Genomic DNA, 27,468 nt, shown 5'->3' on the forward strand with positions numbered 1-27,468 from the left:
TCCAAAGCTTCCTGTACTTCAATGTCAAATTTGGGGAAATCCCTGTATGGTTCAGATTTTATACTTTTGTTTGAAAAAATCTCATGGATTACCTTAAGCAACCTATCAGGTTAATACACACTTCTTTAAAAGACAGAAAACTCAGATAGGCTTGTTCTCTTCTGAGATTTTTTTTTTTTTTTTGAGATGGAGTTTTGCTCTTGTCGCCCAGCTGGAGTGCAATGGCGCAGGATCTTGGCTCACTATAACCTCTGCCTCCTGGGTTCAAGCAATTCTCCTGCCTCAGCCTCCCTAGTAACTGGGATTACAGGCGCCCACCACCACATCTGGCTAATTTTTGTATTTTTAGTAGAGATGGGGCTTCACTACGTTGGCCAGGCTGGTCTTTAACTCCTGACCTCAGGTGATCCAACCGCCTTGGCCTCCCAAAGTGCTGGGATTACAGGCATGAGCCACCGCACCCAGCCTCCTTCTGAGATTTTATAAACATTTTTACTTCCCTGGGTGATTGTGTAAATTATATTGACTTCCTCACTTAAAGCAATAATGAAGCTCTTCCTCCTGTCAATTTAATTCGCCCCAATGTACCAAATCTTCACAAGGGTTCAACAGATCAACAAATACAGACTGAAAATTCAGTAAGCCAACCATTTCCATAGGAAGAATGTAGAAAATGAAGTAAGTAGGATTTTCCTTCAGTTCTTGGTATACATCATTACTTGCTCTTTCCTCCCAAAACACCTATCTGGTATCAAGGTATGTCTTACACCACTCACCATGGTATCTCTTAGACCACTCACCATGAAATCTCTGCAGCAAGTATTCCATAAGAGAAGTCAGTGGTAGGACTAGGAGAGCCAAAGCAAAGCCTACATTGAAATTCAGAAATCCATTAATTAAATAGAAATACCAGGGTTCTGTACCTGAGGGAGACATAAAGGTAAGAAATCATTAGTGGATGTCTTTAACACCTGTTACGGTGCTTGACATAAAATGTTCTTTGTTTGAGTAACACTGATGATCCTATGTCTCATGGGAATGAGACTCTACAGCCCACTCTTCCCATGCTAAGTCACACAAAAGCAGCACAAGAGCACAAGATGGAAGAGAATGGGACTGGTCATGAGGATTTAGGGAGAAATCAAGTTTCAAATATTTTCTATACTGTATTTTCTTTTCTTTTTTTTTTTTTTTTGAGACGGAGTCTCGCTCTGCCGCCCAGGCTGGAGTGCAGTGGCATGATCTCGGCTCACTGCAAGCTCCACCTCCCGGGTTCACACCATTCTCCTGCCTCAGCCTCCTGAGTAGCTGGGACTACAGGCACCCGCCACTAAGCCCGGCTAATTTTTTTGTATTTTTAGTAGAGACGGGGTTTCACTGTGTTAGCCAGGATGGTCTCGATCTCCTGACCTCGTGATCCGCCCGCCTCAGCCTCCCAAAGTGCTGGGATTACAGGTGTGAGCCACCGCGCCCGGCCTATACTGTATTTTCTATACTGACCACTATATCTAGCCCAAATTGCTATGCCCAAATGGAACTAATACTTTTGAGAACCACCAAATAATTTAAATAGCTTTAGAGTCACAAAAGGCTAAAATAATAAAACTGCCATTTCAATTTAACTATTCTCTCAACATCGTGCAGACCAAAGGAAAGAGTGATAAAAGAACTTAGCTGGTAGCTGGGTGTGGTGGATCAAGCCTGTAATCCCAGCTACTAGGGAGGCTGTGATGGGAGGACTGCTTGAGCCCAGGAGGTTAAGGCTGCAGTAGACTGTGCCACTGCACTCCAGCCTGGGTGACAGAGTGAGACCCTGTCTCAAATAAAAATAAAAATAAGGAACTTACTTTGAGCTATTCAGGCCTGTCCCATTTTGTTTTCACCTGTTTGTCCCATTTACATTCTAGCATCTTTCCCCTTGATATGCTCAACCACTATTTTATAGTCGCGTACATTGGGCAACATGTGTTTAGTAAAAAGCAACAACCTGTTTTTCTTACATCATGTTCAGAGACCCAGGCCTTGCTCAGAAGCTTTAAGGATTCAGAATGAAGCAAAATCACTAAAAACACAAGCCTCACTCACACTTGTTTTTATTCTTGAACTCAAAATCCTTACACCCAAATGATGAGAAGCAGACCCCCTCTGCACATTTAGCAGGTTTTTCATCTGCTTTTCCCCTCTGTATGATTACTTCAATCAAGCAGTGAATGACACATGCGGGTTTTAATCACTGTGTGTTGTGACACCCGCCTTGCACCATAGCAATTTCCTGCAATCAGCATTGCTTAAAAGGGTAATCAGAAGGCAGAGGAATAGTCAGAAAAACCTGACATTCTTGCAGCTTGCACAGCAAAATAAGATTAGAAACCAAACCCATAATGCTAGAAACATTTAGGGGAGAAGTAAGAGGGAGGGAGGTTACACTAAGGAAGAGTTCAAGTTCAACTGTGTGTCACTTTTGGGGGAAGCTCACTCCTTCCTGTCTCAATACAATGATACAGATTATTCACGAACAGAGGTCCTATTCCAGGCCCAGTTCATTAGGGATATTTTAATCTTGTATTCTTTACAAATATGCATTTGGGTTACAGAAAACCAATGGATGATTTTATTTTCAAATAAAAAATGTCTTCTCTGAATCTTAATTAGAATTTAACAACATTTTTTAAACTGAGCCCTTTAGAATCCAATTTCCAGAGAGGTAAGCTTTTGCACAATCCTCTCCTGACCACCAGTGTGGAGGCAGTGCTAGCGACCTCTGACTCACCTTTTTCTTAACAGGATTCTGGAAATCTGAGCTTGTGAAGAAAAACGATAGAGTGACCAGACAGAAAGGGAGTTATCCTTTCTATTATCTATTGCAGATGTTAAGCACCAATAGGAAGAGTCACTTGTCTCTTTGATATTTGCAAATATAGACTGTTTTTTTCAGGAAAGCACTTTAGCTTCCAGAAAATATTTGTCTCTAACACAACTTACTATACCTTCCTGTTAGAGCTATCTTTTTATCTAGGTATACTGTACTCTGAGAAGAGGAAACAAAAGTATTAAGTTGGTAAATGCAATCATTTTTATGTGTTCAGAGCTCATAAATCAATTTTCCAACTAGGCTGTGAATATTTCATAATAGACTATTATTTCCCTGAAAGATGGGGCAAAAACTGGGGGATAAGCCAATAGTGAAGAAGGTTCAAGTGTCAACAGTCTTAAAAACAAGGGCAAAAGGGAACAAAAAGAGTGACTTCTCTCAGCCAGAGTCCTCCCCCGCTTGATGACACATCTGCCTTAGGAAAGGAAAGGGTATAAACTTTTATCTCTTTCCAGGGAGATATTTAATGCTGCTGCTCAGAAAACATCAGAGCTGAACTATGCAAAAAACCATGTCAGAATGACAAGCTAAGCGCTGAACTGGTACAAGATGTTTAGGTGAAGGAAAGCTGGCAGCAGGGTCTCTGTAGGGGGTGACTCACCCATCTTCCTCTTTATGGAAAGTGCCTCAAGTCCTTTCAATCAAATGAGCTAAGGGAAGCTTTCAAAGAAGCTAAAAGAAGGGATAATGTTTACTGCTCCATAGATTGAACGAAGAAGAACTACTTCCCAAAGTTATAATTTTATAGAACTGTAGGAACTAAATCATAGTAAGTCATCCTTATAAATGTCAAATTTGTACCACTGAGAGGGAAAAGCCACTAAGGTTCAAGAGAGATGATTAACAGAAGAGCAAAGGCTCTAGAACAGTTCTGGCTGGCAGTGAATTCTAAGAAGGACTGATAAGACCCCACTGGGGCTATTCCTCTGCCACTGCAATTATGGAAACCTGTGGGCCTCCCAACAGAGGGCATTTGTGGGTATCGTCTGAATCTTTCCATCCAGTGATCAGACAGATGTTGATAAAACATATAAACAGGCAATGGGATCCTGTCCTAAGCTGCAAAGTGGCATCCTGAGCAGACTCACTGTTCTTTCTGAGGCAAGAGCGTTTCCTGTAAGTGTATTCCCATGCCTTCTCCAGGCCTGTGCACTCCTCAGCAGAGAGCACCACTCTTCACTCACCAGACAAAAATACTTGCCAACATCAACATCTGAGAACTTGAAAAGTTATGAGGGGCAAAATCAGTGCCAAGACCAATCACTTTCTTTTCTGCAACACTAAATTTCACCTCTTGATCTCCGACCCCACAGAGACGTTTTGCCTAAGACTTCACAATTCTAGTCTATCCTCTAAATTTTCTAAGTGCCAAGTATTCTTTACCTTATCCAAACACTCCTTCTTTCTTCAACAAAAGGGTCTGGTACGGCGCTCCCATGTGAAAGAGAACTTGCCAGTGTGCATGTCACTCTGCCACTCAAGCTCACTAGGGGCTCCTGATCACTTTCCAAGCCAAAATGCACAAACCTTCAAAGGTATAATTTTCCACCTATTCTATAGATTGGACCCTATCTTCTGCCACCCTCAACTCATGCTCTGTTTTTGTAAGCTTATTCTCTGGTAAAGTCTCAGTAGTCACACTCCAGGGTTTTTGCTAAGGGTCTTGTTTTTGGTGGAAAGAACACGGGCTTTGAAGTCAGACAACACTGGACTCTCATCCCACTTTTGCTACTTATTTAACTATGTGGCATATTCCTCACCATCTCAATCTCAGTTTCTTCATCCAGGAATAAAGATAAATAAGGCCTGTCTCAGAGTTTTTTGAGGAGAAGAAGATGGTATGTGAATAACTTCTGACACATAGTAGGCACTCAATAATCAGAAGATACTGTAATTAATATCTTTGAAAATTTACTCCCTTTATTTCCCCCGGCTTCAAATGAAAGGTGTCAGCTCAAGTCTAGAATGTCTCACTAATACGTGCTACCTAGCCAGGAAAGTGTAGAAAGGTCCCTTTGAAAACCCCAAGAAGTTCATGACCAGCCTGACCAACATGGAGAAACCCCGTCTCTACGAAAAATATAAAATTAGCTGGGCCTGGTGGTCCATGCCTGTAATCCCAGCTACTCGGGAGGCTGAGGCAAGAGAATTGCTTGAACTGCAGGGAGCCAAGGTCGCCCCATTGCACTCTAGCCTGGGCAACAAGAGTGAAACTCCATCTCAAAAAAAAAAAAAAGAAGAAAAGAAAAGAAAACCAAGAACAACAGAGAGGGTAAATATATGATCATAACCACAATGGAGTGATTGAAATCATCTTGCTCATGTGTGAATAGTTTCTACCTAAAATCCAACCAATGCTGTAAAAATGTTTTTATAAAGAACTCAATATTCAATCTTTTTGCCTCAGCAGTCCCTATATTTGACATTCCATTTGTCAGAAATGTATCCCCCTAGCATTTACTAAGGACACTCCTACTCTTCCTTCCAGGCTCAGCTGAAGAGCCACACCTTTCTTGACACCACCAGAGGGACTTGCTCTTCCTCCTATGATTCCCTATCTTTCCCCTGTAGCACATAAGACACTGTCCTGTAATTATCTGTTTGTGCGTCTGCAGCCTAATTAGACAGTAAGTACTATGAGGACACAAGATTAATGCTCAAAAGCAATTTATTCAATTTTTTTTTTTTTTTTTTTTTTTTTTTTGAGACAAGGTCTTGCTCTGTCACCCAGGCTGGAGTGCAGTGGTACAGTTTCAGCTCACTGCAACCTCTGTCTCCTGGGTTCAAGCAATTCACGTGCCTCAGCCTCCCAAGTAGCTGGGATTAAAGGCGAGCACCACCACGCCCAGCTAATTTTTATAATTTTAGTAGAGACAGGGTTTCACCATGTTGGCCAGGCTGGTCTCGAACTCCTGGCCTCAAGTGATCCGCTCACCTTGGCCTCCCAAAGTGCTGGGATTACAGGCCTGAGTCACTGCACCTGACCTTCAATGTTTCTTTAACTGAAGTCCATTTGTCCATCCATTCAAGAAATATTAATAGGCTTAGTATGTTCTTATATATGAGAAATAGCACTAAGAGATATATGCAAAAACTATCAGCACAATGCATTTTTTTCCTGTTTTTTTATTTTACTTTTTTTATTTTAAGTTCTGGGGTACACATGCAGGACGTGCAGATTTGTTACATAGGTAAACTTGAGCCATGGTGGTGTGCTGCACAGATCAACCGATCACCTAGATATTAAGCCCAGCATGCATCAGCTATTATCCTATGCTCTCTCCCGCTCTCCCTCCCTCCGGCCCCCTCCACAGGCCCCAGTATGTGTTGTTCCCCTCCGAGTGTCCATGTGTTCTCATCGTTCAGCTCCCATTCATAAGTGAAACGTGGTGTTTGGTTTTCTGTTTCTGTCTTAGTTTGCTGAAGACAATGGCTTTCAGTTCCATCCATGTCCCTGCAAAGGACATTATCTTGTTCCTTTTTATGGCTGCATAGTATTCTATGGTGTATACCACACAATGCATTTTTAATTTTCAGATAAGAAACTGTGTGCTTAACATAGCTAATGAGGCACCTGGAGCAGGAGACTCTTGTAAAACAGCCAAAACAATGCCAAATAGTGCCCAACATGTAATAAAGTGAAAGAGCTAGCATTTCCAATACAAAAGACATGCTATTTCGCTGTCTGACAAGTTTACTACCTCAAAAAATCTAGTAAAATACAAGTATTTTATATATACGAATGGACTCACCAATTATAATAAAATTAGCTGACAATCATGAAGTACTTTTTTATTTAAAAAGTATTTTATTTATATCTATCATAGTATTCTTATTTGGTATCAAGAAAATCTCAAGCTAGCACCAAAACAGGTCTAATAAAAGTGATTCTAGGATACCATAGTAAATGACACACTAATGTAACCCAATTTATTCTTGACAGATCTTTACTGTAAATCTGGACTATACAAGGAATTCCTACTCCTAAGATGGAAGAAGTATTCTCTCTGCAGGGCTCCTAAACCAAAAAGGAGTTAACACTCTAAAAGAATGGAAATCAGGCCGGACATGGTGGCTTATGCCTGTAATCCCAGCACTTTGGGAAGCTGAGGTAGGCGGATCATTTGAGGTCAGGAGTTCGAGACCAGCCTGGCCAACATGGTGAAATCCCCGTCTCTACTAAAAATACAAAAATTAGCCAGGCATGGTGGTGGGTGCCTGTATCCCATCTACTCAGGAGGCTAAGGCAGGCGAATAGCTTGAATCCGGGAGGCAGAGGTGGCAGTGAGCAGAGATCACGCCACTGCACTCCAGGCTGGGTGACAGAGTGAGATTCTGTCTTAAAAAAAAAAGAATGGAAATCAGACAAAAATTCTTTTTACCAAATTCAAAGATGAGGTAAAGGCACACAAATCCTGCCATCAAGGAACAACTCCCTGAGGTCTGGCTGACTGCAGCACTGTATCAGTCCTAGTCACGGTTGGTAAGGCAATTCTCTCTGTTTCAACAAAGTTTTTGCTACCCCCAGGAAAGTGCTCAGTTTCTATACACCCAAAATAGCAAAATCTGAACTGAAGCTATCCCAGGTTCATTAAAGTAGGCAGAAAGAAGTTCCAAGGACTCTTTCCCAGTAAAACGCTGACTGAAATGAACAGCAAATGCCAGTGTCCCAGGAAAGACTGGCCACTGCTCTACTGGATCTCAAAACCTACCGCAGGGGTTCCTGAATGACCCACTGTTAAACTAGCACTGTAAACTGCAATCAGAATTTATTCCTTCTTTCCTACTTTCCCTACCAGTCTGATTACTCCTATATTTAAGAGTTTCATCCCTGGGCATGGTGGCTCATGCTTGTAATCCCAGCACTTTGGGAGGCCGAGACTGGTGGATTACCTGAGGTTAGGAGTTGGCAACCAGCCTGGCCAACATGGCGAAACCCGGTCTCTACTAAAAATACAAAAATTAGAAGGGTGTGGTGGCGGGCACCTATAATTCCAGATACTCAGAAGGCTGAGGCAGGAGAATTGCTTGAACCCAGGAGAAGAGGCTGCAGTGAGCAGAGATCACGTCACTGCAGCCAGTCTGGGTGACAAGAGTGAAACTCCGTCTTAAAAATAAATAAATAAATAAATAAATAGAGAGAGAGAGATTCATCAATCCAGAGGGATACAAAAACATCTGTCACTTTCATAAGTCTCTCACAAAAGGGTTTTATAAATAAGGAGTCAGAATATCAGTAACCCATTATAAAGGTGGAGAAGTCAATTTTTCAAAATTAACATAAATTAACTCAATTTATTCACCCATACAGAGTAGATATTGTGTTTCTAATAGGCCCTCTGTGAAACAATTTCTACTGTGCAATCTAGATCTAAGATCTTTTATTGTCTTGTGAAATAGAATAAAATTTTACAAGTAAACTAAAACAAGAGGCAACCACAAACATGCAAACTCTCCCTAGCTAAAGGGAGACATCTAGAGGCAAAAGCTTAACACTGGGGCCTTTTCTCACATCCCTGGGGGTCTTAGAGCCATAAAGGAGCTTTTTTAAAGTTCTTTCACTTAGTAATTATTCTCTAACTGTGCAGTTTGCGAATTCAATCCACTGAACAAAGCACTGCTTATCTTAACCTATTACTTGCCATCTAGAATAATATTCCCAAAATTCCAGGAGACTCAAGTAAATCTCATTCATATTCTTACTTTAAATCTCCTTATTCAATCTGTTGGCTCTATTGGCAAAATGGCACAGCAAATGATGGACATGGCTAGTGATAAGATTTAAATTGATAGGGGTACAGATAGACACAATCTTAACCTGCTTCATAGCAGAACCCCAAAGCAAGCACTTATACAGAATGTTCCAAGACCCTCAAAAGATTAAGGCCGAAGAAACTATAATTATTTTAATGAAAAAACTGCCTCTCTCATGAAATGTTTGCTGACCTTGCTGATTTGATCCAAAAGACTCTAGCTCATCCCCCAATTACTGTAACTAACTCAAATTCCTTCAGGGGCCAAATGAAACTGGCTGGTGGAGTGAAAGGCATCAGGGAAGCAGTGGAGATGGGGTAAACTGAAGACTGCATCCCCAGACTAAAGGCATTCCATTTTTTCTCTTAACCCTAAGCTCATCAACTTCCCCACCCTCCCATGCTGACCCCACACCAGCCCCATTCACTATAACTTTGTCTACAGATTTTCCAAACTTTCTCCCCAAATGCTGGAATTGAAGTAAAGCAAATCTGGAAGAGAAAAAGTAACATCAAATGTGTGTATATATAGAAAATGTCTGGGCCAGGCATGGTGGCTCATGCCTGTAATCCCAGCACTATGGGAGGCCGAGGCAGGTGGATCACCTGAGGTCAGGGGTTCAAGACCAGCCTGGCCAACATGGAGAAACTCTGTCTCTACTAAAAATACAAAAAAATTAGCCAGACATGGTGGCGGGCTAATAGCTGTAACCCCATCTATTCAGGAGGCTGAGGCAGGAGAATTGCTTCAACCCGGGAGGTGGAGGTTGCAGTGAGCCAAGATCATGCCATGGCACTCCAGCCTAGGCAACAAGAGTCTAACTCCATCTCAAAAAAACAGACAAACAAACAAACAAAAATGTCTGGGGTATACTCCCATGTGTTAGTAATAGTTATATGGATATGAGAGTATTATGCTTTTATTTTCTTCTCCTATCATACTGATTTTTTAATAAGAAGAGAAAAAAGTAACTTCTAATTAAAAATAAAAAAGCATCAAAAGCCATAGCATACCCAGAGTCCTCAAAATTCTGAAAGTGAAAATAACAAACAGGAAAAATAGAGAGCCAGTATTGGAATATCACATTAATCAAGGAGAAATATTTGAGTGGCTACGTGTCATCATTGTGCTATACTCAGATGTCATTTTTAAATAGGAAAAGATAAAATCAGCAAAGAACTGCTATATGTAATGAAATGAGGCAACTGAATTAAAATGTTGAAGTTCAGGCAATTAAGCCATCTCCTAACACTTGCCCAAATTTCACAAAGCCTTACCATAAAGATCAGGTCCATGAGGAGTAAAGACATTATACAGAACAATGTTGAGTGGTGCAATCACCAACTTCCCATAATAGTAGCTGTCAATGACCACCACAGGCACCTAAAACAGAGCAGAAAATAGTTTTGCTCTGGAAACATTCTCAAAATGCTAATAGTATAAACCTGAGAATGAAAAACAGAATAAACTCCTAATGTTCCTTTTTTCACATCAAAGTTGCTTTCATTACAACTTTAGGACAAAACAAGTTAAAAAGAAAACTCACCAGAAAGAGTATGAGGGCCACCAGCGACCAATGAAAGAAACTCTTCCACCTGTGTTTCATGACCAGCAAATCAAAGGCGATGGGTAAACTAACAGAGAAACAGACAGTGGGGAGTTAAATAAATACTGACAGAGACAGGTCACATTCACACCTACCTCAAGCTGAACTGAGCATAAAATGCCTCTGTCAGTTATAGTGAGGGAAGAAACCTGGTATGTGAGAGGATGTCCTCACAGGACCCATCAGAGTGCTCTGTATCCCATGGATGCACAAGAAATAGAATTACTGAGCTGCTGGAGTTAATTCCATTTGATACACATTTATGGGTAATGGAAATTTAAAATATAAGTATATGTGCCCTACTGTCTTTTTTTTTTTGAGATGGAGTCTCGCTCTGTTGCCCAGGCTGGAGTGCAATGGCGTGATTTCGGCTCACTGCACGTTCCACTTCCCAGGTTCATGCCATTCTCCTGCCTCAGCCTCCCGAGTAGCTGGGACTACAGGTGCCCGCCACCAGCCCTGGCTAATTTTTTGTATTTTCAGTAGAGACAGGGTTTCACTGTGTTAGCCAAGATGGTCTCGATCTCCTGACCTCACAGTCCACGTGCCTCGGCCTCCCCAAGTGCTGGGATTACAGGCGTGAGCCACCGCACCCGGCCTATGTGCCCTACTTCTTACACCCACCCAGCCAAAGAAGTAAGTACTAACCTCTCCCTTCCATGATTTACTAGGATTTTAGTAATAATGTTATTACAGACTTTTTTTTTTGAGACAGGGTCTCACTCTATTGCCCAGGCTGGAGTGCAGTGGTGCAATCTCGGCTCACTACCACCTCCATCTCCTAGGTTCCAGCATTCTCCTGCCTCAGCCTCCCAAGTAGCTGGGACTTACAGGCACACGCCATCAGCCCCAGCTAACTTTTTTTTTTTTTTTTGAGACAGAGTCTCACTCTGTCACCTAGGCTGGGTGTAGCAGCATGATCTTGGCTCACTGCAACCGCCGCCTCCTGGGTTCAAGCGATTCTGCTGCCTCAGCCTCCCAAGTAACTGGGACTATAGGCGCGCACCACCACACCCCACTAATTTTTTTGTATTTTTAGTAGAGACGGGGTTTCACCATGTTGGCCAGGCTGGTCTCAAACTCCTGACCTCAGGAGATCTGCCTGTCTCACCCTCCCAAAGTGCTGGAATTACAGGCATGAGCCACCATGCCTGGCCCCATCTTTGATTTTATATGGCATCATCATCTCTATCATTGATTTAGCAATGTTGTGTGCTGTCATAGTACCTCTTCTGTGATTTGAACCTCCATGTTGTTACGTAAATTCTGCATTAACATTTTGTTTTTACTTTTTGTCACCCCAACTCCTTCCATTTCCATAGTACCTGTATTTCTCCTTTGATAAGTCATACTTTTAATTACTTGTCCAATATCTGTCTTTCCTACTAAACTGTTAAGTTCCAAAAGGGCAGGAAGCATGACTATCTAATTTCTAAAATATCAGTAGTATCTAGCACAAAGCATTCAATGAATGACAGTATACTGATTGCTAACTGACTGTGATCCTGAAATCACTTATCTTGGTAAAGGCGGACTCATCGAAATGTGGCACCCAAGAGCTATTTGAGGAACTCAGTGAAATTCAATGTAGATGGAATAGAGAATGAAAGGAATGGAAGAACTGACAAAAAGAAGCTGGAGAAGTAAAAGGAAGACCATGCAGGGCGTTGTGTGTTATCTTTGAGTCTGGATACCACAGGGCAGGGGTTGGCAAACCTTTTATTTAAAGGACCTGACAGTATATATTTTAGGCTTTGCAGGCCACGTATGTTCTCTGTTGCATAGTCTTCCTCCTCTGTGTATGTTTGTTGTTTTTTAAAAACCCTTTAAAAACGTAAACACTATTTAGTTGTTGGGCTGTACAAAAACAGGTCAGTCAGCCAACCCTCATGACATAAAGCAATGGAGAAGCTACCACAGAGTTTAAAACAGGGAGGTGATACAACCACATCTGCATTTGAGGAACATAACTCTAGTGAGTTTGGAGAACTGATTTACAGGGGTCAATACTAGAGACAAGGAGATCATTTAGGAGGCTGTGTAGTGATCCAGGAACAAGGAGGAGTGAAGATAAGTAATCAGATTCAAAAGATATTCAGGAGATACAATCAATTAACAGGGATGGGAAAGAGAGAAGAGCACAATTTTTAGGTTTCTGGGTCAGTATTGAGGAGACAGCAGTACTATTTACTGGAATAGAAACACGAGTAAAGGAACAGCTACGGAGAGAAGATAATGAATTCAGCAGCTATCTACTAAGCAGCTGGGAATATATGAATGAAGCTCAAGAGAGATAACTGGACTAGACATTAAGCTATGGGAATCACCAAGATGGCTGAGAGAGAGCAGAAAGTACAGAAGAGGGCCTAAGATACAATCCTGAGGAATATGAAAATCTGAGAATGTGCAAAATAGAATAGAAGAAAGGAATGGAGGTGTGGAAACCAGCCTTTAAAAGGCAATTAAGAAAATTTAAAATGGCCTATTCTCTCAGTAACTCCCCTTATAAAAATTTACCCCATAGGTAAATTTCCATAAGTGCACAAAGATATCTGTATAATAATGTTCACTGGGCCGGACACGGTGGCTCACACCTGTAATCCTAACACTTTGGGAGGCCGAGACAGGCGATCACGAGGTCAGGAGTTTGAGACCAGCCTGGCCAATATGGTAAAATCCCATCTCCACTAAAAACACAAAAATTAGCCGGGCGTGGTGGCATGCACCTGTAATCCCAGCTACTTGGGAGGCTGAGGCAGGAGAACCGCTTGAACCTGGGAGACAGAGGTTGCAGTGAGCTAAGATCGTGCCACTATACTCCAGCCTGGGTGACAGAGCAAGATTCCATCTCAAAAAAAAAAAAAAAAACTGTTCACTGAGGCATTGGGTATAACAGTAAAAAAAATGAAAACCAAATGTCTACCAATAAGGCAATAGTTAAGTAAACCACGGAATGTTATGCAACCAATATAAACAACGATATAAATCTATTAATATGTAGAATACCTATATATATACAGAATAATTCCATTTAAGAATGTAGATTGGTATGTATACAAATATTTATACACACAGGATAATTTTTCTGGAAAGATATATACGAAACTGGCCGGGCGCGGTGGCTCACGCCTGTAATCCCAGCACTTTGGGAGGCCGAGGTGGGCAGATCACGAGGTCAGGAGATCGAGACCATCCTGGCTAACACGGTGAAACCCCGTCTCTACTAAAAATACAAAAAACTAGCCGGGCGTGGTGGCAGCGCCTGTAGTCCCAGCTACTCGGGAGGCTGAGGCAGGAGAATGGCGTGAACCCGGGAGGCGGAGCTTGCAGTGAGCTGAGATCGCGCCACTGCACTCCAGCCTGGGCGACAGAGCGAGACTCCGTCTCAAAAAAAAAAAAAAAAAGATATATACAAAACTATTAGCAGTGACTATCTTTGAGGATTGACCTAGCGGAGAAGAAAATTAGGAATTATTTTTACCTTAGACAATCTGGTACTTACTTTTATTTTTACAATAAAGATATAATCCTTCTAAAACAACCTTAACATCATATTAAAACATTTTCCTAAATTACCTGTGGTACAGGTAAGAAATTAAGGCAGCACACACTAGAACAGAAGTAGTGGGAACAAAGAGTATAGAAGGAGCTTGGTGGAAAAAAAGATGTTGGGGGCAAGAATGAAGACTGGCCCAGGCGCAGTGGCTCACGCCTGTAATCCCAGCACTTTGGGAGGCCAAGGCAGGTGGATCACCTGAGGTTGGGAGTTCAAGACCAGCCTGACCAACATGGAGAAACCCCGTCTCTACTAAAAATACAAAATTAGCCAGGCATGGTGGCACACGCCTGTAGCCCCAGCTACTTTGGGGGCTGAGGCAGGAGAATCGCTTGAAACCAGGAGGCGGAGGTTGTGGTGAGCCAAGATCATGCCATTGCACTCCAGCCTGGGCAACAAGAGTGAAACTTCATCTCAAATATAATAATAAATAAATAAAAATAAAGAAAGAAGGAAGACGGGAGAAAACTCAGATTTCAAACCTGAGTGAGTGAAAAAATTCACAGAACAGGGTGGTGCCGTGTGGAGAAAACATCAGCTGTAGAGTCAAAAAGGCCTGGATTCAAAAGCAAACATAATCTTAAAGGTAAATTATTCAAACTCTCAGAGTCTACTTTCTCATTTATAAAGCACTAATAATTGTATTTCTCCTGCAGAGTTGTTGTAAGGTTTCAAGATAAGGTTTACAAAGGGTTTCACTGTGCCTAACACATAGCAGATGCTCAATGATCATGACTCTTATTAGAATTAATCATAATAGTAAGTGCTAAGAGAAATATTCTTCCATTTTCCAGAATCTTTGAAAGCCCAATTGATTAACTTCAGATTCTACGCAGATAATATGGAGCTAATCCAACATTAAGGTTTACTATATGCCCAGAGATACATGGGAGAAGAACTGTTAGTTTCTTACCCAAGAGCTGCACTGAATGGCCAGCCTAAGATAGCCCCAGCTGCTACTCCCAGCACAGCAATGGAAGTCTTGTCCATATACCATCCAGTCATGGCTATCAACGTAGTGTACATACAGAAGCTACTAGGAAGGAATGCTGCAAAAGTAAAGAAGTGAAAAAAGGCAGGAGGACAAGAGCTCGAGATTAATTAGGTATCAATTAAAAACTGATTAAAAATTTACCTACAGTGTAAAACGTAGGTATATATTTTGGGAAATGCTATATTAGAAAGGACAGCAAAGTGATATTCCTTTAAAAAAAGAGAAGTTCAATGACTCTTATTTTCTCATTCCTGGTTTTTGTTTTTTTGTGTTTTTTTAAGACGGAGTCTTGCTCTAACACCAGGCTGGAGTGCAGTGGCCAATCTCGGCTCACTGCAACCTCCAATTCCCTGGTTCAAGCAATTCTCTTGCCTCAGCCTCCCGAGTAGCTGGGATTACAGGCACACACCACCACACCCAGCTAATTTTTGTATTTTTAGTAGAGATGGGGCTTCACCATGTTGGCCAGGCTGGTCTTGAACTCCTGACCTCGTGATCCGCCCACCTCGGCCACCCAAAGTACTGGGATTACAGGCATGAGCCACCGTGCCTGGCCTCTCCCTCCTGTTTTTTTGGGTACCAACCCAATTATACAATTCTAACCATGTAATTCCTCTCCCAACCTGAACCTCAAATCAAAAACTCACAAAATTCCATGCTCCCCAGGAACACCCCATGATTATATTTCCAGGAAGGGAATACGCTTTGAAAGACTTAGAGCCATTGTTCACAATTTCTTTATCTTCCGTTGGTCTTCTGAGACTGTCCTGGTCCTAAACTCTAGCCCAGGAAATTCTAGAAAGCCTCCTCAAGGGCCAGATATTGTATGGCAGCAATGCTTTGCACCCTCCATCTGCTGACACAGATAGTCTGGCCTTTAGATAGCCCCCTAATTAGTTCCATCTACCTCAACCTTGTTGTTGTATACAGCAGAGGACAGACAGGGTCTCTGGAACAGAAACAATTGATTAAAGTGTTTCTAGTAACTCTGAACAAAAATGCATATTTTTCTCTTCCGCTGCAGAAAGTCTGATTCAGTAGGGAAGAAAAATCAGTATCAACTACAAAACAACCACAATTAATAGGAGTGAGGTTTTTTTAAAGTCAGCAAAGGGTTCAGAGACTCTGTATGAAAAGATGCTTTCAACTTATCTGTGTCTCAAATGAGATTACAAAACTAAAGATATTCTCAGGAATTTTCTACATATAAAGATCAATTGTAGGAGTAGCAGGCCAGGCACAGTGGCACATGTCTTTAATTTCAGCACTCTGGGAGGCCAAGGTAGGGGAACTGCTTGAGACTAAGAGTTTGAGACCAGCCTGGGCAACACAGTAAAACTCCATCTCTACAAAAAATTTTAAAACTAGCCAGGCATGGTGATGCATGCCTATAGTCCTAGCTACTTGGGAGGCTGTAGCGGAAAGACTGCTAGAGCCCAGGAATTCAAGGCTGCAGTGAGCTATGATTCTGCCACTGCACTCTAGCCTGCCTAGATGAAGAGCAAGACCTTGTCACTTGAAAGAAAAGATGCCGGCTGCAGTGGCTCACACCTGTAATCCCAGCACTTTGGAAGGCTGAGGCGGGTGGATCACAAGGTCAGGAGTTTGAGACCAGCCTGACGAACATGGTGAAACCCCATCTCTACTAAAAATAAAAAAATTAGCTGGGCGCGGTGGCGCGTGCCTGTAATCCCAGCTACTCAGGAGCCTGAGGCAAAAGAATCGCTTGAACCTGGGAGGAGGGGGTTGCAGTGAGCCGAGATGGCATCACTGCACTCCAGCCTGGGCAACAGAGCAAGACTCAGTCTCAAAAAAAAAAAAAAAAAAAGAAAAGAAAAGAAGTAGCAAAGCAACTTTAAAAACATGTGAGGTATACCCTTTACCAGTAAATGTCAAATAATAGTGATGCCATCCTAAGCTGTCAGTTCCAGCTGCAGTGTACAGGACAAAGGGAGCAGAGTAATCTGAGGTAGAGCACAGATGTATTTAGGACAGGCTCTCAAAGTCACTCTGGAGTACAGCCCTGACATCTCTGCAGAACAACATCAATTCTGATATATTCAATACGGGAAAAGTAAGTATGTAATTTCGTGCCAGATACTATGTTTCTGCATATACTCAGTGTATATACTAGATCTGGGAACACACAAGCAGAAACTAAAATTGAGACAATTATATCCTGTAACTTAATTTTTCTGGAGAACTGGGAATAGACTACCATTTGGCAGTGGGCCACCTTGATTCAGCTTATACAACGCAAGTGTTCAATGGCAGCACAGTCTGAAAGCCAATGCTCTAGAGGGAGGTTTTTATTCTAAATTTCCAGAAGCTTATTACCAAAAGAAAGCCCAACAAAAGATGTACATAGAATACATCTCAAATAATGTATCATCAGTGGAAAACAGAACCATGAACAACAAGGTCTTTATGTACAAATAACTTCCTTAAACAAAATGAAAGAATTACTTTCTTTCCCCTAATGGCCAAGAAAGGAAGTGGGTGGTTGATGCAAGAATGGAATAAAAAACATCCTGGTGAGACTATCAGCTCTACCATTTATGAATTTTGACTTTTAGTAAATCATTTCATCTACATTTCAATGTCTTTGCCTGCAAAAGTAAGAAAATATTTTTCTCACATGGTAGGACTGTTACAAAGTTCAATCAAGATAATGTAGATAACAGCACTCTGCAAATTATTGACATGTTCTACAAATATAACCTACATTTGGACAAGTGCTTCCTTTAAATGCAACTGTCAACTATTGGTGAATGTGCAATTCCCTTATCTCCCCTTTTACTTACCTGATGATGAGCAAAACATGCCAGTGCTGAGAACCAAGAAGGCTAGCATCATTCGACTCACGTGCAACCCAAACTTCTTGCACACAGCCCTAGGAAAAACACAAGATTATCAGCATGGAAAATATTAGGAATACACATCTCAAATCGAAGGAGAAAAACATGCACCACAGGTAACACTCAAGATCTAAAGTCAAACACAAAACTACCTTGACAGATTTGTTAGCAATTCACTGTGCATAAGAAACCCAAACATTCTTGTTTCTGACACAGAAGAGAAGCTCTCTACCTAAAATAAAATGTATTCTTTACATGCTAAGATTATATCTATCAAGTGGAAAATAGAATGATGTGGTGAAAAATAATAGACCTTAGATTCGAGTGGGCACACATTCAAATTCTGGCTCTGCCACTTACTAGCATTGGAAGCCTACTCTGGTTGAATAATCTCTCTGTCTGATTCCTCAAGCATAAAATAAGGATAATAACACAAATTTTGTAAGGTTTCTGTGAGGACAATGCAAGGAAAAGTGCTTAGGAGAGTGTCTGGCACACAGTTGCTCAATAAACGGTAGTTGTCAGAAAAAAAAAGGCTAGGAGATAGATGAAAATGTGAGTAAGTGGTTATCTAAACCAGTGTTTCTCAAACTTAAGTAACTACATATCTTCTTCTACTTCTTTCTCGTAGGTGTGAACCCCGCAAATTAAACGTATTTAGGCATTACTACTGCTTTGCTTAGTCAATGTTTGTTCAGACACATCCGTGTGTTCATCATTTCCCAGCTCAGATTCCTTACTGCATTTCAGAGCTTCTTTCTGAAATAATTTTGCTTTTTCCTACGTATCTCTTTTAGAAGTTCTTTTAGTGAGAATCTGTTAATGATAAATTCTGTCTTTTTGGTTGGTTGGTTTCCTTTTCTTTCCTTTCTTCCCTCCCATCCCCCCACCCGCCCCACAGATAGGGTCATACTCTCTGTCGCTCAAGTTGGTGTGCAGTGGCATGGTCATAGCTCACTGTATCCTTGAACTCCAGTGTTCAAGGGAACCTCCTGCCTCAGCCTCTCAAATGGCTAGGAGTAACTGTGACTAAAGGCATGTGCCATCATATCCAGCTCATTTTTTGTAGAGATGAGGTCTTGCTATGTTGCCCAGGCTAATCTCAAATTCCTGGGCTCAAGCAATCCTCAACGATCCTCCTGCCTCAGTTTCCCAAAGCATTGGGATTACAAGCTTCTTCCTTTTTTTTTTTTGTTTTCCTTTCTCTCTCTCATTTTTTTTTAACTGAAAATCTGTATTTAGCTCTTGGTCTTAAAAGATGGCTTAACCTAATATACAATTTTAGGATGAGAGTTATTTTCTCTCAGCACTTTGAAGATATTCTTTTTTGGTCTTCTGGCTGTTAAAAAGTCTTCTGTCAGTATAACTACCTAACACTCCTTTGTAGGTATTCTATTAGTCCTCTGACAACTTTTAAAATCTTTTTGTCTCTACTGTTTTACACAGTTTCACTACACTAATTTTTTTGTATCTAGCTTGGGATATGTTAGGTTTACTAAATCTATGGATTAGCATCTTTTTTTTCCCCATCATTTCTGGAAAATTCTCAGCTATTAATACCCCGAATATCGCCTCTCCCCATTCTGTCATCTCCTTCTACAATCTGATTAGATGTATATCAGTTCTTTCAACTCTGGCTTACACATTTCTTTTCTTTTTTTTTTTTTTTTTTTTTTTTTGAGAGAGAGTCTCTCTCTGTTGTCCAGGCTGGAGTGCAATGGCATGATCTTGGCTCACTGCAACTTTTATCTCTTGAGTTCAAGTGATTCTTGTGCCTCTACCACCCAAGTAGCTGGGGCTACAGGCATGCGCCACCACGCCTGGCTAATTTTTGTGTTTTTAGTAGAAATGAGGTTTTACCATGTTGGCCAGGCTGGTCTCAAACTCCTGACCTCAAGTGATCCACCTGCCTCAGCCTCCCAAAGTGCTGGGATTACAGGCGTGAGCCACTGCACCCAGCTGTGGTTTACACATTTCTTAACCTCTTCTATATTACCTTTTTTTTTTGGTCTCTCTGTACTGCATTTTGAGTAATTTATTTAAATCAATCTTCCAATTTACTAGTTTACTCATCAGAATGTCTAATCTGCTGTTTATCTACTGAGTTTTAAGTATAAATATTATATATATATTATTGATATTATATAATATTACATTTTATATGATCTTGTAAGTTCTGATTTTTTAAAAATTTATTTGGTCATCTCGTTTCTTGTTCATGTTTTCGGTTCTTTTACTTGTTTGAAAATGTTAAATATACTTATTTATATTCCTATTTCTCAAGAAATGAAGTTTTTCAGGTCAACATTCTATTCTCACTCATAATGTTTTGCTCCCTTCTGTGCTCTGATTTATTTTTATTATAATTTCTTGTTCATTAGAACTTTATCTCTGGTAATTTTCAGACACTTGGGTTAAGGGTCCATTTCTCTAGAGAAATTTTTGCCAGATGCCAGGGGCACTACCAACCCAGAACAATTTAAAATAAATTCTCGGCTGGGCCTGGTGTCTCACACCTGTAATCCCAGCACTTTGGGAGGCCGAGGCGGGCAGATCACGAGGTCAGGAGATCGAGACATGGTGAAATCCCATCTCTACTAAAGATACAAAAAATTAGCCAGGCGTGGGGGTGTGCACCTGTAGCCCCAGTTACTCAGGAGGCTGAGACAGGAGAATGGCTTGAACCCGGGAGGCGGAGGTTGCAGTGAGCCGAGATCATGCCACTGCACTCCAGCCTGGGCGACAGTCTCAAAAATAAAATAAAAAATATATAATAAAATAAATTCTCAGTTTAGGGCTTGAAAGACCATGTAGGTGATTTGAATTCAGGCCCAAACCCATATGAAGACCAATTTATGGTTACAATTCTCAAAGGCAGTACTAGCTTTACTTTTTTTCCCTCCACTCCACTCAGAGTCAAGGGTAAAGATTTTTTAAAATCTGACATTTTTAGCTGTGGGAAGACTTTTAATAATGATCACTAAGTCCAAATACCTTTAAATATATTACTAAAGCATTATTAAAATAAGACGTTTGTTAGTTAATCACATAAAAAAGGTGGCTATTTTTATTACCGGGACACTTAAATGCTTAATAGCCCCAACTAATACTCAATCAACTGATAGATACTTGGTGAAAGACAATATATTGGGTGCAAATAAGAGCAGTGATATCCCACACTGGGAGTAGTTTATCAACTAAGTTGTAGGGCAGAGGCAAATCACAATCCTGTATCTTAGGACCGAAAGTAGAGTTCTACTAAATCCTATCAAGTAAAGACCAGTTAGATAGTTTTTAACAGAATTAAAATGAATGACGTAAGGTTATGGTATTTATGACCTCAGGAAAGAAAACGATAATTAGAAGTATAGTGTTCCTCTTCAACTGTTGGTTTCAAACAAGAAGTCACACTTCAGATTTAATATCAGGAGCTACAGGTGAGGGGTGCATCAAAATCTCAGAAATCACCACTAAAGAACTTATTCATATGACCAAAACCCACCTGTACCCCGAAAACTATTGAAATAAAAATAAAAATTAAAAAAAGAAAAAGAAGAGAAAAATAAATAAAAGCAAGAAGTTTTCAGACAGGCCCTGTTGACCCATGACCCACCAACCCACAAACTGGCCTGGCCCTCACGGACACCATGTCTGACTCCTCCAGCATCGCCGCTATGAAGAAAATGGTTCAATAGCCCCGGCTGGAGGCCAGGGTCAGCTGCATAAAAGTTTCGCAGGCAGCTGCAGACTTGAAACAATTCTGTCTGCAGAATGTTCAACACGACCCTCTGCTGACTGGAATATCTTCAAGTACAAATCCCTTCAGACCCCAGAAAATCTGTTTTTTTGTAGTAAAATGAATCTTTCAAAAGTTTCCCAAACCACTTCTTATGATCCAGTGGATATTCAAAACAGAGCTAAATTTGAAGTCTGTACAAAAGCTTATCCCTGTAGCACATGTGCCATACTATACAAACTTCTACTTTCGTCAGTCTTCAATATCTACCTCTCTGAATTTTCATGAATTTCTATTTCACAAGGGTAATTGTTTTATCTACACTGGCAGCAGCATACAATAAAACTCAGTATGAAGAAAAAAAAGTTTTCTTTCTCAGAAAAAAAAAAAAAATATATATATATATATATATATATATGATATATATATCAGGAGCTAGAAGGAAAGTGTATTCTATTTCTTTCTTCCTTTTTTTTTTTTTTTGAGATGGAGTTTCACTCTTGTTGCCCAGGAGTGCAATGGCACAATCTCAGCTCACCACAACCTCCACCTCCCGAGTTCAAGTGATTCTCCTGCCTCAGCCTCCTGAGTAGCTGGGATTACAGGCATGCACCACCATACCCGGCTAATTTTGTATTTTTAGTAGAGATGGGGTTTCTCCATGTTGGTCAGGCTGGTCTTGAACTCCCAACCTCAGGTGATCCACCTGCCTCGGCCTCCCAAAGTGCGGGGATTACAGGTGTGAGCCACCACACCCGACAAAGTGTTTTCTATTTCTAATCACTGCCTAGACTATCACAAGAGATGATCTATGCAATAATGGGTTTCCTCATAGCATTTTTAGAAGTAAAGTTTTTATACTCACTTGTAAAAGTAAAGTTCACAAATACAGCTCACGAAAGCCAGAAGACATCGCAAAAAGTAAAACACAAGAATCTGAAAGAAACCCAGAAAAAGAAAACAGAAGTCACAGATATGAGCTAGAAAAACTTGTAAACATGAATCACTCTCATTTATTGTCAATAACACTGTAAATTGGTATAATTCTTTTAAAAAGCAACATGGACTAAGAATTTTCATATCCCTTGACTCAGTATCAGAATACCTACTTCTATCACTCCAGCTGGTGGGGGTTGGGAGGTGGAGCTCCATTCACAAAAATGTTAGTTGCAGTTTTAGTAAAAACTGTTTCAAAAACTACAAAATATTCAATTATAGGGAAATGATTAAATAAACTAGGCTACATCTAGCTCATGGACAATTATACAGATATTAAAATTTATGGTTACAAAGACAATGAAAACATTCTTGCAATATAACGCTCATTCATTCAACAAGCACTTCTTCAACAACTATAATACATCAGGTAGTGATTATGACAAAATATTAAGTGAAAATGTACAATACAATATTATTTATACATCAGTTACAGCTAATGGACACTATATGCATATGGAAAGACTGGAAAGAAATGTAATAAAATGGTAAAAGTAGCTATAACAACCTGGTAGATTTAGGTGAGTATTTTTCCTCCTATCTTCCAAAGTTCTTTAATGTGGTTTTATTAATTTTATAATTGATAACAATCAATTTAAAAAATAAAAATAATAAAATATGGGTTATACTGAATAGCTTTATACTACAGAATACCATATGGTTAAGAGCACTGAATTTCTCAGAACATAAACACTACTTAATATATATTATAACTGGCCAGGCGCGGTGGCTCACGTCTGTAATCTCAACACTTTGGGAGGCCGAGGCGGGTGGATCACCTGAGGTTACGAGTTCAAGACCAGCCTGGCCAACCTGACAAAACTCCATCTCTACTAAAAATACAAAAAAATTAGCCACGCATGTTGGTGGGCATCTGTAACCCCAGCTACTCAGGGTTAATAAAAAAAATTTATTAAAAGACACAGAAAACTTGACTAAATGGATAAATGTATCATTTTAGGGACAGAATGACTTAACACTATAAAAGTGTTAATTCTGCTGAGTGCAGTGGCACTCGCCTGTAATCTCAACCCTTTGGGAGGCTGGGGCAAGGCGTGTGCTTCAGGCCAGGAATTGAAGACCAGCATGGACAATATAGCGAGGCTCCAAGTCTACAAAAAATTAAAAATTAGCTGGATATGGTGGCATGTACCTGCGGTCCTAACTACTCCAGAGGCTGAAGTAGAAGGATTCCTTGAGCCCAGGAGTTTGAGGCTGCACCTCAAACTCAAAAAAAAAGTTATTACTGCACCACTGCACTCCAGCCTGGGAAGAAGAGCAAGGCCCTGTCTCAAAAAAATAAAATAAAATAAAATAAAATAATTCATTCTCAAAATAATAGGTAAATTTAGTACAACTCTAATCAAAACCTAGCAGAATTTGGGTGAGGGGCAAACTGATTCTAAAATGATTTTTAAAATACAAATTTTAAAAAGGACAATGTAAGAAATTCATTCAGCAAATACTGACATACATTACAAAGCCATAATAATAAAAGCAATATGGTAATAAACTGACCAATGACAAAGAATAGACAACAGAAAGAACCCATGTACATATGGGAATGAGGTGAATGATAGAGGTGGTATTACAAATCAGAAGGAAAAAGGTGGGTTATTTGGTAGATGGTTCTAGAAAATCCAGTTCACCATATAGCAAAAAATAAAGCTGGATCTTTCCACAATTTATAAAAATAAACTTCAAATGATTAAAGCCTTATATGTAAAAGATAAAATTAAAAGCTAATTGAATCCTAGCATTTTGGGAGGCCGAGGTGGGTGGATCACCTGAGTTCAGGAGTTTGAGACCAGACCAGCTAACATGGCAAAACCCCATCTCTACCAAAAATACACAAATTAGCTGGGCGTGGTGGCACATGCTTGTAGTCCCAACTACTGGGGAGGCTGAGGCAGGAGAATCGCTTGAACCTGGGAGGCAGAGGCTGAAGTGAGCCGAGATCGCACCACTGCACTCCAGTGGGTGACAGAGCGAGACTCCATCTCAAAAAAAAAAAAAAACAAAGGCTAATTGAAGAAAATTCAGAAGAATATCTCTATGACCTGTGGTGAAGGAGGATTTCTTTTACAAAGACCCAAAATCCACCAATCACAAGAGACAATGGATTGGTTTGATCATATTGAATTAAAGATTACTGTTCAACAAAGGACCACAGACAAAGGTAATAAAGGTAAGAGAAAATATATGCAATATCTAAAACCTATAGGGGGTTACTATTGAGAATGTCTACAAATTGGAAGAATAAAATAGAAAACCCAACAGAAAAATAGGCAAAGGATGTGAATGTGTAATTCACAGAAATGAAGCTCTAAATGAGTAATAAATGTATGAAGAAATGCTCCTCTTCACTAATAATCACAGAAATTCAATTAAAATGAGAAGCATCTCACATACATGAGAAAGGCTCAGGAGAGGAAGATGGAGCCTGGAGTACTGCTGCAGAGAACATAAAGTTGTACAGCCATCTGGAGAGCAATCTGGCAGAACTCTGAGATTCAGTAAGCCCATGGGTCTATGTGTGGGATCTCACTCCTGAGTGTACACTTCAGAGAAATTCACAAACAAGTCCATGAAGAGACAATACAAAGGTGCTTTCAATTGGGGTAGCAAGAGATTGAGAAGGTAGTTATCACTAGAGGTGCCAATTGTTACCACACTATCTCTCAGAAACAACCATCCTTCTGTACTCAGCGTTATGATGCTGGGGCTAAGACTCTCTAAACTACAATTCCCCTTTGCCAGGTGGCTGGGAAAAAGGAGATCGGAAGTCAGAACAAGAGAAGAAGAGAAATCTTGCTTTCCATTTCACTTGCTGTGCACATCAGTGATGTAACAGGATTAGAGAAGAGGAAGAATTCTGTGTTGAACATGTAAAATTTGAAGTGATAGTAGATATCCAAGTGGAAATGACAACCCTCTGCATAGCACATTGTTAGTTTACTACTGAGCCCTTCACCCTTTATTATCTTTCCTTTGACAAGTTCAAAAACAAAAAAACAAAAAAAAAAAAACAGAAATGAGGCCAGGTGCAGTGGCTCTCGCCCATAATCCCAGCACTTAGGGAGGCCAAGGCAGGTGGATCACTTGAGATCAGGAGGTTGAGACCAAACTGGCCAAGATGGTGAAACCCTGTCTCTACTAAAAATACAAAAAAATTATCCAGACATGGTGGCTCAAGCTTGTAATCCCAGTCACTCAGGAGGCTGAGGCAGGATAATCACTTGAATCTGGGAAATGGAGGTTGCTGTGACCTGAGATCGCACCACTGCACTCCAGCCTGGTCGACAGAGTGAGACTTCATTTAAAAAAAAAACAGAAATGAGATACTGGATATGGAAGGGAGGGACAGTATTTTTGTCACTTTCTGCAGGTGCTACCTTTCTGAACATTCTAAAATGCAAATGCAATCATACCTCTCTTTTGTCTGAAAATCTTTCAGTGGCTTCACACAACGGACTTGTGGGAAGAAGAACAACAGTCTGATACCTTAATAGATCCTACCAGGTCTTGTAGAAATCTGGTGTCTTCTTAATTCTCGTCTCATCTAATCTATTCCACCATTCCCTCTTCCAAGTGTCAAACCTGTTTATACAAGAAAGCCACGCTGTCCTTCTTCCCAGCCTCAGGGCCATCAGTCTAGAAGACTATTCCCAACTTTCTCCCGCATCCCCACTCTTCCCTTACCTAGACAACTCCTACTTACCCTTCAGTTCTCTAGTTAGGGACTTCTGCTTCATGGAAAATGGACTTTTCCCCTATTCCTGGACACTCTATTTATAACAACCAAAAAAACCACCGAAACTCTGGACAATCTATTTAAAACCAACCTAAGAAGACTCTGAAGGTGGAGAGAAGAAAGCAGGCTGGCTACAGACTTCAGGACATGAGAAACAACACAGTGGTAAATTCCATGGGTTTTCTTTTTGCTTGGTGTATTCTAGGCATGAAAAGCTGGCAACTGAAAATGCCAATGGGCACAGAAGACAAAAACAACCCAACCAAGGTCTGCTGTGTAGCCAAAGGACCAAAGAAAAGGTAGCCTTGCATGACAAAAACTTTTAGACAGTAACTACTCCATTCAGGACAAATACCCTGGAGAAATACCCACTCCTACCCATGCATCAGAGGTCAGGTAGGAAGCCAGGACTTCCATCCCCACTGGTAGTAATGAGCCTCTCCTTCATCATGGTGTCAGTGGCAACCACTTTAGGAGTCTGGACTTCCATACCCAACTTCAATCTGTCAAGATGCTTGGACTCTACCTGTAAGGCGGTATCAGTGAAGGCCTAGTAGGGAGTGAGACCTCCTACTCTTGCCCACCAATAACAAAAAGGACCCCCTTCCTCAGATGTCAGTGGAGGCCTGGTAGGGAACCTCAAGTTCTACCTCCACTTGGCAGTAACAAGGTAGAAACGTCCCACTAATGCTCTTTTCCTGCTGGGTTACTGGGAAGTAGTATCAAAAGAAGCCAGCTGAAACAGAAGGATTAAATAAGATCCAAGGAGCACAAAACTGCAAAGAAAGCATGCTGAGCCCATGAATAATCCAGAATCTCATCATGCAACACCTAAAATGTCCAGCTTTCAACTGAAAATGACCTGTCATACCAAGACCCAGGAAGATCTCAAACTGAATGAAAAGAGTCCATCGACAGATTCCAACACCAAGGTGACAGAGGTGTTAGAATTATCTGACAAAATTTAAAGCAGGCTTCGTAAAAATATTTCAGTGAACAATTAAGAATATGCTTGAAGCAAATGAAAAGGAGAAAGTCTCAGTAAAAAAAATTAGAAGATAGAAAGAAAAACCGAATGGAAATTTTAAAACTGAAAAAACACATAGAACAAACTAAAAATGCAATGGATAGGGTCCACATTGGAAGAGGGGACAGAGGAAAGAATCAGTGAAGTGGAAGACAGAAGAACAGAAATTACTCAATGTGAACAACAGAGAGAAAATAAATTGAAAACAGAGTCTCAGAGACCTGGGGGACTAATAACAAAAGATCTGACATTCACATCATCAAAGTTCTATAAGAAAAGGAAAAAGAACAGGGCTGAAAAAGTATTCAAAACAAT

At 40.6% G+C, this 27,468-nt stretch overlaps 1 protein-coding gene and 1 pseudogene across 4 annotated transcripts in view; one reads left to right on the forward strand and one right to left on the reverse strand.

Annotated features, from left to right (window-relative positions):
- ALG9 (ALG9, alpha-1,2-mannosyltransferase) overlaps positions 1–27,468 on the reverse strand; it is a 90,775-nt gene that overhangs the window by 59,433 nt on the left and 3,874 nt on the right. For 3 of the 4 annotated variants that reach the window (XM_025356351.1, XM_025356353.1, XM_025356352.1), the window contains exons 4-9: positions 22,242–22,312; positions 17,587–17,675; positions 14,702–14,837; positions 10,173–10,260; positions 9,904–10,009; positions 801–923 (exon numbers count right to left, since the gene is read on the reverse strand). In XM_025356351.1, coding sequence (XP_025212136.1) covers positions 801–923; positions 9,904–10,009; positions 10,173–10,260; positions 14,702–14,837; positions 17,587–17,675; positions 22,242–22,312 — 613 coding nt within the window. The remainder of the gene's footprint in view (positions 1–800; positions 924–9,903; positions 10,010–10,172; positions 10,261–14,701; positions 14,838–17,586; positions 17,676–22,241; positions 22,313–27,468) is intronic. The other variant, XM_025356354.1, reaches the window with a different exon arrangement.
- Positions 21,288–21,500, forward strand: LOC112607276 (annotated as a pseudogene).

The sequence above is a fragment of the Theropithecus gelada genome, chromosome 14 (genome assembly GCF_003255815.1).
Source record: "Theropithecus gelada isolate Dixy chromosome 14, Tgel_1.0, whole genome shotgun sequence".
NCBI classification, from domain to species: domain Eukaryota; kingdom Metazoa; phylum Chordata; class Mammalia; order Primates; family Cercopithecidae; genus Theropithecus; species Theropithecus gelada.